The 12520-nt window shown below is 38.5% G+C and overlaps 1 protein-coding gene across 2 annotated transcripts in view; it reads left to right on the top strand.

The window, feature by feature from the left end:
- Nucleotides 1-12520, top strand: part of st14 (ST14 transmembrane serine protease matriptase) — a 25812-nt gene continuing 13292 nt past the window's right edge. Inside the window, exons 1-7 of one of the 2 annotated variants that reach the window (XM_007559505.2) lie at nt 1-200; nt 7959-8121; nt 8724-8881; nt 10537-10607; nt 10832-11004; nt 11724-11756; nt 12124-12352. In XM_007559505.2, the coding sequence (XP_007559567.1) occupies nt 180-200; nt 7959-8121; nt 8724-8881; nt 10537-10607; nt 10832-11004; nt 11724-11756; nt 12124-12352 (848 nt within the window). In that variant the 5' untranslated portion in view covers nt 1-179. Of the gene's footprint in view, nt 201-7952; nt 8122-8723; nt 8882-10536; nt 10608-10831; nt 11005-11723; nt 11757-12123; nt 12353-12520 lie in introns of both variants that reach the window. The other variant, XM_007559504.2, reaches the window with a different exon arrangement.

The following is a 12520-nucleotide window of genomic DNA, read 5'->3' as shown; positions in this document are numbered from 1 at the left end:
GGTGTGTGAGAGAAGATTTCAGGTAGTTTAATGCTCTTAGCTCTTTGACACAGGAAGAGATTTCGGTTAATCTCTGAGGGACTGCTCGTATTAATTTTTTTTTTAATTTGATTTGACTCCCCCTTTGGACGAAAGATACGGTTTTCCTGTCGGGTTTCAGTTGGGTCTGGTCTTCAAAGATGAATTCTGCCGCATATCGCGTAAGTTTGTCGCACCTGACGCAAATAATTGTTTTGTTTTTATCTTGTCGCTGTCACTGTTGCTATGAATCGCTCCCCTCACAAAGTTTTGGCGCGGTAAAGTTTGCCGGGGGTCTCCTATTTAAGCTCAGCGTTTCAGACGGTGCGGACTGGTTCTTACAGTAAACACGTCTGACAGTTTTTCTCCCAGCAGTTTATTCCCCACAGCGAAACTGCAGGTTGACACCCTCGGTGTGCTTCCGGGGGCCTCACCTACCGCATAGATAAATGTCATTCATTTGTCCACATTTATGTCAAAGCGTATATGAAATTTTGCCATTTACGAAACCATCTTTGAATAAAGTGTATATCTATACTTATGGAGATTGATTATTCACATTGCTCATAATATAATTAGATAAATAGGATTTGGTGTCAGATGAGGTGCGAGTTGTTCTGTTTCAGTCGATGCTAATTTATTTTTATTGAATAAATTATGTTTCATCTCAGATATTTGTGTCTTCTCTATAGTGGAATTAACTTTTTTCATTTTGAAGGATACCTCCTATATATATATATATATATCCCATTTCCAGTGTGTTCATTCTGACATGCTGCATTTTTACAAGAAAAGTTTTTTGTTTATTCTGAAAGGCGTGGACATATGTTTGTAGGTTGATTTCTGTTGCTGTCAATGTGTTTTTGTGACACCCATTTGGCTGTTTCTTATGTCAGAATAGATTAGAGCAGCTGGCTTGGTTGAGCTGCGATCGCTTCAGCTTTCTCATTGTGTAGATATGCGGAAAACCTTTTGATTTATGCTTTTCTTTTAGCTCTGAATCTCTCTGTTTGGTGTAATTGCAGTAATTCATCACACAGGGAGACGGTGCTGCTTATCTTATAGGGAAACTAAAGGACTGACTGCTAAACTAAAATGCCTTTAGAATTATCTTTTATTTCACTTGGACCATCTTTCACTGAAAATTTATGATGAATCCAACCTGAGAACATTAATTTTAGTAGGGAAGAATTCACACCTTAAGAAACAGTATTTATTTGACCAAAATCACCAGTGATATATTTATTGGCATCCCTGCTTCTCATACCTGCAGACATCTTCTCTTCTGCTCACGTCACAGCTTGCCTGGAGGATTTAGGTCTGGGTTGAAGGTTGCCAGTAGAAAATGAATAAATACAATAAAAAATGTGTCTGGCAAAACAATTCAGTGTGTATTTTTCTTTATCTAACTGAAAGGCACTGATGACTCAGTTTTAGATTACAGTTGGAGTCTAGCCCATTTTAGTTGACTTACATTTGAAATTTTAGGACATAAAATAATTTTTCCTGACATCCTTCCGAGGATATTTATACATTAATATAAAGCAGTACAACTCCTAATGTTTGTATGTATGGAAATCTTGGCCTTTGTAGATCTGTTATCCGTCTTATCAGGCTGTTCGCGGCATCTTCTTGCGAGATAAATATGGGTCCTTATCTAATCTGGCAACCAGTGGCTAAAAAAAAACATTAAATCTTTGTCTGATGTCATGTTTATAAGCTTCGCAAATGGAGAGTAAATATGAATAATTAGAAATCTTCTGGAAACTCTGATCAAGTTCTTGAAGTAGAGCATAAATGAAAAAATATATACATATTTTCCATTGCTCCATTAGTGATTTTGTTAAAAAATAAATAAATACCTACACTGATTTTCCGATCACAGAGTAAAGACAGCTTCGTTAAAGAAAAACGTGGATGCTAATATTTCCTTTGAACTAAAATATACACAGTAAAGCTTCCTGAAACTCTGTGGAGCATGTACAAGCTGAGTTAAAGTCAAACTCTTGCCTGGAAGCCGTAATGTGCTTCCAAGAAACTGTGAGTACTGTTCAAGCCGTCTTGTTTTTATTGTTCTTCCACAACTGATAATTGTGAGGTATCAGCAGCACAGCTGGAGGGGAGTCAGGTGTTACAATGGTATATCGAGGTCTTTTGTGAAAAAGGCTTTCGATAGTTCAGAAATTAAGCCGTGCAGCAACTTCTGAATTGTGTCAAAAACACCTACAGGTCAAGGAGTTCAGGAGCATAGAGATTATGCAAAGATCTGTCCTTGTGCTTCAGTCTTGTTAGAAACTGTTGAATAATATCACAGAGTGTCAGTAACAGTGGAAAAAGCAAAGTCCAGATAGAGAGGTACCTATGCAAAGTTTCAGATTTGAAGTTTCAGGGTGGTGCAACATAAGCCGGCTGCTCCATGCAAACAGATTCAGCTATTAAATATGTAGCTGGGGGAATTACACAATAACAGGCTCAAAGCAAGAGCAACTGTTTTCCTTACAGAGAAAAAAATATTTGGGTTATTATACACTTTAGCTGTATTATGTCATAATAATTAATGTTAGTTGTAATCCAACAAATGCCAGATAATAAATAAATATGCATCATAACCTAAGGAATGCAGGATCGTTTATGAAAACGACTGAAATATTGCAAGACTGATGATTCTTGTTTGGAGACTTTTGTTCACAGTCGTCTGGTTGAGAATGAACATTTTCAGATTTTGTTGAAGTGACTCGATTTCTGAGTGACTTAGCCGCAGTGATCATTCTGATATAAAACAAAAATATGGACTAAACATCTGCTTAATTTGGGAAGTTTTTTTTGTGCAAATCCTTAATGCATAGAATTTTGTTATTTGCTGTTTTGAAGTTTAACAGAAATATAGGAGTGCATATTGACTAAGAAATGGCAACTAGTGGGGAAGAGAGAGTGTGCTCTGTTTCTGTATGAAGTTGGAAAAAAACCTGTGATGTTTTCTAAATCTCAAGAAAGACAAAACAAAAGTGACGTGCATCAAAAGATTGATGCCAGGCGTGAATCTAGGCGTGCAGAAGTTTAAAAACATAGTTTGAAAAATTTGAAATTTTACCATCAGATTCTATTCATAGTTTACAGCTCTTTTTCGAAAGTGCCAGAAAAAAAGTGTGAGAGTGACAAGAGAGTTTTCTAGTTAATACTGACTTATGTGTCACTGTGCCCTTCCCCCACGTGTCACAACGTGTTGATGTCAGCGTCTGGAAAAAAATAAGGATCGTACAAATTGTTCCGCTTAAATGAAAGACCGGTTTGGCTTTTAGGGTAGATTTGCATAGCAAAAACAATTATGATTCTGAATCTAAAAACATCCACCCGTCACTCTCATTAAGATAATGCTGTTTTTAGATCTAAAGTTAGAAATTTGTTATGCAACCGTGTGTAGGCTCAACTTGAGCAGCTGCCCTGACTAATTCACCAACAATTATGAGTTTGTTTTAGTCTCATTATTCATCTAACAGCATTTAGATTACTAATGAGACTTTTTATCAAAAGTTTAGCAGCAGTGGAAATAGATTTGCTTTTCTATTTTTTTTTTATGTAAAATTATTTAACACATTGTTTATTCTTTGCTTTAATTTTTGGGCAAATATCAAGTAGCATTGGGGTTTTTTTACTCAATGTTATCATTCTATGATGATCTCATTCAGCCTCTCTGTCACTCTGTGTTTTTTCATGTCTAATTTTTAATCTAAAATAGCTTCTTTTTTTTTTCTTCATAAAGTGGCTTACATCAAACTATTGCCAAAGGGCTATTTCCTTTTTCTTTTGTTAATATTTGATTTGCCACATACAATAAGGCGAGTTTTCAACACAGAGAATGGGAATGCTGTGATTAATGTGGTGACACAGTGGGACAGTTGGTAAATAATTATCTAGGACTGTTTTTTTTGTATGCGAGAAGAATCCCTTAGTTTTCATGTATCGAGAAGATAATATTTAATTGTGACGCCTCCAAATTATTTGTAAGTCCTCATGTGGATTTAGTAACATAAAATCAGTAATATTAAAAAAACTCATGAGCTGTGAAGAAAGACTTGGTTGTGAAAAACATAATTATTAAGAAAACAGCCTGGCCACGTTGTAGCAGTTTGGTTTGTTGCCATGTTAACAGCTGCTGCCGAGGGTTTTGCTTTCATGCGTCTCGCAGCTTTACAAAGCACTGACCTTAGCCCTGAACAATGGAGGTGTAGCATTTTTGATTCCTTTTTGATGGTGTGCTGTTCACACCCAAACAAAGCTGGAAATGAAAAAAGATTGGTGGCAGACGTACTGCTGCTCTGAAACAGGGCAAAACCTGCCTGACAGAAATACTCAGAAATTACATGTGAGACATACTCACCAGCATAATATGATTCCTGGGCTCTTTCTTTCTTTCTTTTTTTTTTTTTAGCTTGCATGGGTGAGAAATAAAAATGAGTCAGCATGTATAATACTACGAACCTGAACCTTAAGTTATTGGGATTTGGAGATCAGAACAACTTGGATACCTAAAAGGTTTTGTTAAAAAATAACTTTGGATGAACTGTTAAGTGCTGCAGCCCCAACTGAAGGATAAAATAGATGCTGTAGGGACTTTGAGACCAATCAGTCCTGAGACCCTCTGACTCATAATATTACGGTAAGAAGTCCTGGTAATTTGGTATCGTAGAATAATGCAAAGGCAGTTTTGGTTGCACCAACTATGCAATTTACATTGTCTTCACTCTACTTTTATTTTTTGCATGTATTATTATGAGGCTTCCAACACTCTCTGTAACCTTTAGCATCTCGGACACTTCTAACTGTGCCCAAGTCTTTAACATTGAGAAACCTCACAACAAGTTGCACAGTGTTATGACAACTGTTGTTGCACTTCAAACTGTGCACAGTAATATTGCAATAACGGCATAGTCTCAATATATATTGCCCAATCCTGCAACACGCTCATGGGAATGTTGAGGTCACGTAACGACTATCAAGCAAATACTGGAAAACAGGTTGAAATTAAGTTTTGAGCCAAAGTTTATAGGCTTTTCCTATACAGTATGGTCACATCTGGTCAGAGTCCTTTCCTCAGTCCATTTGCTTTGTGCATGAAAGTAGTATTTTCAGCAGATGTCTTCACTTGTGGATCTTCATGAATGACCAGTCGGATAGGTTGCTTGATCTACATCATTTGTGCTGAAGTTTAGTCCCTGAGAGCTCCCATCCTGCAACCTTTTAGATGCATCCCTGCTCCAATATACCTGAATCAAATTACTGAATGCCCTCATCAGCAGTCTTTCATTTCTGCAGAGGCCTGATAATGACTGATTCATTTGATTCAGGTGTGTTGGAACAAGGATGCATTTAAAATTTGCAGGATGGTAGCTCTGGAGGGAGGACTATACTTGGGCACCCTTGGTCTGCATGATTTACTAAAATTCTATAGCAAAGCTCTGAGGCCTTCACAGAGCAGTTGCATTAGTACTGTGATGGAATTATACACAGATGGACTCTGTTATAATTACCTAGATTACTTTTTAAGGCAGATTTTGTCAAAAGCTGTTGTGTGTAAAATCGGCAGAATACATATGGGTGTCAAGGTTTTAAGTTTAGCAAAAAAAAAAAAATTAAATGATATACTCTTTTTCTTCCACCTTTTAAATATTTTAGCAAAGCATTGTATGTGAAAATTTTGAGCTGATATGCCAGATAAACAACCCGTGTGGTGGGTAGGATGAAGTCTGTGAAACTAACATGTTTTTGTTATGATCAGGAATTGTCATTTGCAGGAATAGTTTTTTTGTTCCTGGCGTTAGGGAATGAAGTTTTAAAAGCAAGCCAGTTTTAACAAGGCCTGATAAAGTGTTTCACATGGCTCAGATGGAATAGACCACATAGCATCTGAATGATGTCAGGGGTTTGTTTTTCATGTTATGTCGGTGTAAAATTAATTTAGAAAGCACTTTGGAACAAATATGTTCCACCAAAGTGCTGCAAAGTCAGAACAATAAACGTAATGTGAGATCAGTAAAAATGCAAAAAAAAAAAAAAAGTATTTAAATTGATAAAATACCAGAAAAATAGAAAGAAAACTGGTACAAAAAGTATGCATTAATAATATGGCTAAGTCGTGAGGTAATGGCAGAAAAGGTTTTACAGTTTAGAGAGAAACAAATTTGAATGAATGTCACTGCATGTGAATAAAATATGTTGAAATCTTGCAGAAACTCACAACAAGCCAGAACAGCTTCATTTTAACCACACCTCACTGCAGCTTGTCTTGTCAAACCAGTTCGACCAAACAGCAACACTCGCATAGCACCAACTGCAACTCTGTGGCTCAAATTGATTTCCTGTCAAACACTTTCATAGGATGGGCTGTTGTCGCCTCTTTGAAATTAAGTAACACTTTTGGGCGAGGGAGAGACTTCTCATAATGCTCATGCGGGATGGTATGTCTTTGGAGTCGTGAAGAACAGGATATGATGAAGCATATGTAATGGTATAATTAGGCCGTGATCAGGGTGATTGATGTAGAAGAACCTTGGGGCACTTGCTGACCCTCTATCTAATGATTCTCCTCATTCTGGCCCATGATTGCTGTTGCAGATTCCAATTAGAGAGCATGTGTAGAAGCCTGAACTGGGCAGGAATGGACCTTAATTGCCATGAGTTATCATCTAGGCTCAAGTAATTGAGCCCCCATCTTAAGGAGCAGCACATCTGACAAATTGATTTAATACCAAAGTGATTCTCCATCCCTAATGGCACTCTAGCTTCTTCACTCATGGGCTGCAGGCACTGAATTCATTGTGTGTTGATTACTGAGCAGCCAAAACCTTTTTTTTTTTTTCCCTCTCTCTTTACATCCACCCACTCGAGAGAGCTCAACAACACACGCAAACTACCTTCAAGTGCTTCTTAAAGCAGCATGCCTGTATTTTCCCCAAGCTTATCACTTAGTTATCATCCAGTCTTTGAATGTATGTAAAGCACGTTGCCATGGAGTTCTGAGGGTGGTAGTAGACTTGTCAGTATTGCAGAACAGGTTTTTGGAGAAAAAGCAAACCAAGCAACCTGTCAGAGCTTGTTTGTCCTAGAAAGTAGAACAAGGTGTGTCGCATCACAACAGCTGGGTCTCACTGTAAAACTCTCTTTTCCTCGATGACACTGTGACTGTTCTTGTGTTAGACTTTCCATTGCAATACGTTTGCATGCAGAAGTTTAACCGGTTTCGAACTAACTCTCTAATATCTTAATGAGAAAATCCCTTTCTTCTTTTTTTTTTTTTCAACTCAGCATAGTGTCCCACTTTGCTAAGTTGGGAAACTTGCTGGTTATAGATTGACTTTCTCTGAGCTAACATAAATTAATAATGTTTTCTTTTTATAATTCTCATATCACTATTATGCGTATTCACACTTCAGGTAATATGTATTCTCTTCCTTAAAATTTTCTTATCATAAAAAATACCAGAAAAAGATAACCCTTGTAAATAATATATGGTTATTTTTAAGATTTTCAACCTTCATACAGACATTATGAAGGTCTGTATGACCTTCATAATTGTCTGGGGCTGCTTTGCTCCTCCAAAAGCTTAGCAACTTGCTGTAACTGATAGTCATGAATTATGCTTTCAGGCAATAAATAATAAAGGAGAAAGTTCATCTATTAGTTCATATGTTAAACTTGGGGTCATGTGGGTTATACAGCAGGACAGTGGTTCAAACACACCAGCAATTCCAACCTTGAATGATTTCTAAAAAAAAAAAAAAAAAAAAAAGAAGCCAGGCAAAATTGTGCTTTTGGATGGGGCAGTTCAGTATGACCAAAAAAGTAAAAACAGAAGAAATCTGTAACGAAACTAATACATTTTCATAGCTCTATATTGTTGCTAAGATAATTTTTTTCCCACCTTTTCCTTTCATCAGCCCCAGAACGGCAACCAAGAGAATAGGGTGTTCCTAACCAATGAACCGAAGTCCTTGACGACGTCCTCGACGACGTCCTCCAAGAAGAAGTTCGGCGTCCTGATTGCTGTTTTTCTGGTGCTTCTTGCCGTCTTGGCTGTCGCGGCATTCCTCATTTGGTTCTTCATCTGTAAGTAGTGATAACTTATTTCCTAGTTTATTTAATGGAGCAGATATTCAGGGACCGCAAATATTTAGATGTTTGGACACTCTGCGGAAGACCCTAAACTTTCAGCATAGATTTGCTTAATAGAAATAAGAGATGCGTGTATTTACATTGCATGCATTCCCTTCTGCCAAAACAGGCACATCACAAAGCGCAAAGTGGATCATTTACACTTGCTGTGAAGGCAGAGCTCTTTGATACGAGAGTGTAAGAGTGGCATGTTTGGACTTTAATTTCCCATTAGTGTTAGTCGATTTGACAGCTCTGACGTTCTCCTTTTAATAATGCAGAGGAGAAAAATGTCATGAGCCATGGCACAGTTTTCTTGTCATTTACGCAGACAGAGACTGATAAAAAGGCCTGTGAAGTCTCCATAAACACCATCTTGATTCAAGTGGCTGTTTTTAATTGCCACGAGAGCCAAACTGTCTCCACAGCATGAGGTCGTGCTGTAAAGCTTGAGGACTGCGCTTCAAGGCCCCCCGTTTTGTCTTTCATCGGTAGCAGCCATCTTAAAGCATTTTGTTGATCAAACAATTGACTCTCATCTGTGTTCCTTCTCTCAGTTAATGATGACAACTGGGGCAAACTAAGTATGCAACGAAAACCATCAGTGCAACTTTTCAGTGGTCATATGAAGCTGGCGGGTGTGAGTTATGACCAAGAGCTTGAGAATACAAGTAGTCAAGACTTCAACACTTTAGCTTCAACACTGGAAGACCTTGTGAGTATGGCATCCAGATTGTCTCATGTATTTCTTCTGCTGTACACATTTCTGCTGCTTTTAATGCCTTACGCTTAGTTGTCCTCGCTCAGAAAACATTAACTTTGAATGCCGTTAGCGACTGCTTTCTAAAATGTCCCTCCCAGTGCAAAATGACTGCTTTAAGGGTCCCGTGGTCGCTCAGGAGGAGCGTGGCAAATGTCACGGTCGGACAGCGGGGGAGCAGGAGGGCTGTCCAGTCAGACCCTCGATTCCCGAAACCACACAAAAAAATAATCTTGTGAAAGCACACGTGGGGTCAGCTCGACTCCACCGGACTGCACACAGGGTAAAAGGCTTGCGGGGTCTAAATGACCCCATCTCTTAAGACTGCAGAAGAGATTTAAGGTACCTCTGAGTGGGTGAAGAAATAAAAATAACAGTAAATTCCTTGAGTGATTTTCCTGAACATTGGAAGGGATGTTGTATTACCACTCAGGGGCTTGTTGATAACAAAAGGCTCCTGCTCTTTGAGCACATATTCTTCAGTGAAAAAATATTACAGATAAGAATGTCATGCAGACATGAGGAGGAAGTTGTGAGAATTTGACTAGATAATTGTTAGAAAGCTTTTTAATATATAAAGTTTGCAGAGAGTGTAAAACAAAAATTATTTTAAGGAATTTTTTTAACTCATTTTTTATAAATTGATTAAACATCCATTCATGCATCTTATCCCCCACCCACCCTCCTCCTCCTGGCCTCCTTACGGGGCTGGTGCCTGTCTCCAGCATTCATTGTGTGAAGAACACGGTTTCTTATAATTCATTCTTATGATTAACATATTTTTAGTCACTCGAACTAATGCAGGCATGTTACTTATGTAATCAGAATAGCAGAAAGTTCTTAATTAATATTTTCTTTATAAATATAACTCTGAAATATTACATTCTGCACTAAAAACCTCAAAGACATCTTGCGTGATCTAAAAAAGATGAACTAAACTCAAGCACCGGTGGCCATTTTTGTGTTTTATTCATGCCTGATTTAGAACATGGGCCTCGAGCTCGATGATGTTCCAGTTCCACGTTTGAAAATCATAGCCGTCAGCTGCCTAACACACTTGGTAGTTGTCCGTCTGTATATCCATCCATCCATCTATCTATTCATTCATTCACTCTCTACTGTGCTTATCCTTGCGGGGTTGCGACTGGGACTGGGGCCTATCTCAAGCAGTCAACGGGTGAGAGGCGAGGTTCACCCTGGACAGGTCACCAATCCATCGCATTGACTACGTAGTAGTCATAGTTGGCCAAATGTGATTTAAGAGCAGTACCTCATCATAAGGGATAGTCTGTTGCTTCTTTAGTTCACACAACACGACTCTTGTAATGGCTGTTTTTTATGATTAGAAATAAAATTATATATCCTTATAAGTGACGAACAAAAATGTACTTCTTTCTAGTCTTCTTGGAGATGGAAGAGACTAGAATCAATCCAGAAAAAACACTACCAAGACTCCCAGCAGCAGGACGATGTAAAATTGCAACAGTTTCGGAGCCGTATCTCTATTTGAAAATCATTGTATACTTTGACTTTAGAAAATGGCCCATTCTTAATGGTATGCTATACTTGAAAGTTTAAAATATGCTTCAACCATTTGTTTTTTTACACAGCTGGTTAAATGCTACCAGAATGATCCACTCCTCGCCAAGTATTACACAGGATCTGCAGTTACGGCCTTTAGGTAAGACATTCACTTTTTCATATGCCTAAGGATTAGACGCAGTGCATTTTTCACTGTCTCACATCCAGATTGCAATTTCTCTTAAATTAGAGTTATTTACTATGACAGTTAAAACATCTTTTCACAACTTTCTTTTTGAAGTTGCTTTAAGCTGGTCTGATTTTTTTTATTTTTATTTTTTATAAATTTTTCAACTTTTTTCTTTTCGTATCTCTAAACACCAGTGAAGGAGTTACAGCCTATTACTGGTCTCAGTTTGAGATCCCAGTCGACGACCTGGAGATTGTGCCAGAGTTCTCAGAGGAGCGGGTTTTGGATGCGCTGGAGCACAGCATTGCGTCACAAAGTACTAGGTCCAACCTTGATCATCTCAAGGTTCTTGAAATTACCGCTTCACGTAAGTACCTTCAGAACCAGGTGTATGGGGAAAGCTTTTAAATGTAAGAAGGCCCTTAAATGTAAGCTTTAACTGGCTTTCGATAATTACATTGAGCAATCAAAAAAGACAACATGCTGCGAACAAAGATCTGAACAAGGTCTTTGTCATGTCTCGTCATCGTTTCTTTTCTTTTCGCTTTGCATCCGTATCACAGTGGGTTGCTCTGAGTTGTGCTGATAAGATAATAACAGATAAGGCAGACCACTCTCAGCTTGTGCTGCATCTGAGATTGCACATTTTATGCTGTTTGGATCCTCTAATGATATTAGCCAGGCCCCTGGCCTGCTTCGAGAGAGCCATTTTTCTTCCTTCTGTCTCCTCAGCACTCGCCTTGCATTTGTCGACATCCTGGCCGTCAGCCGAGTGCTGGCCCTTGTGACTCTGTGGTTTTTGGTCCTCTTTAAAATGATTTCTGTTGGTACAATTTTGATGTTGCTGTCCCAGATAGTTAGACAGAGATGTATGACTTGCTGCTGTAGGGCAAGGTGAGATGGAGCAGAAAGAGGTACGCACCATCACCAGTTCCCTTAACCGCAGGGAAATGGAACAGAAAATGTGCAACCCAAATATTTTAGGCTCATACATCAAATTCTATCAGCCTCACAACTTTGGTGACCCGTTCTTACCTCTTTTCCCCATGTTTTCCTGTCACCCCACCCCAATGTCTTTGTCTCCAGTCACAGATGCTCGCATGGCCAGGAAACCCACGGGTGAGTACAGTATGTCCTGTTTCAATCACCTGCTGCTGTAATTTTCCAGCTGGCTAGATGCTCGCCCTCCTGCCAGTCTTTAACAAATGATGGCCCGGTCCTGTACTGCAAAGGCGTCGTTTTCATCTAAGATTGCTGTCCTTGTAGCAGTTAGTTTAGGTTGCTTTATTATAATAGCTGAGAGGCTAAGTGTAAAGTTATCCCAATGTTTTGTCTTATAATTACATAAAACAGCAGACCATTTGCCTGATTTAACTGAAAACATTATTTGCATTATTAGTTATAAAAGTATTCATCAAACTATGTTTTCCAGGTACAAGTTACCTTTTAACCTGTTTGATTTGAGCAATATTCTTCTTGTTCTCAGAGGACTGCTTCTTTCGCCTGGAAGCAGTTGCGGCTGAGCAAAGATTTACATCCCCCGGGTTCCCCAAAGGCTACAAGCCACAATCTTATTGTCAGTGGCAAATCCGAGCAGCAGAGGAGAACGCCATATCAGTCAGTTTTCCAATTTTCCACATTGAAGACGACTGCAGCGATGACTTTGTCTCAATCTTTGACTCTCTGAGCCCTGATGATTCTCAGGCCATCACAGTGTAAGTAGAAGTGGAAGTGCTTGGAGAGTTTGGGAGATGTGAGGGCTATACAAGATGTAACAGAAATTATTCTCTGGATAAATAAATAAACAAACAAACAAACAAACAAACAAACATACATACATACATACATACATACATACATACATACATACATACATACATACA

The sequence above is a fragment of the Poecilia formosa genome, unplaced genomic scaffold (genome assembly GCF_000485575.1).
Source record: "Poecilia formosa unplaced genomic scaffold, Poecilia_formosa-5.1.2 Scaffold105, whole genome shotgun sequence".
Lineage (NCBI taxonomy): Eukaryota > Metazoa > Chordata > Actinopteri > Cyprinodontiformes > Poeciliidae > Poecilia > Poecilia formosa.
This window is presented reverse-complemented; position numbering and strand designations above follow the sequence as displayed.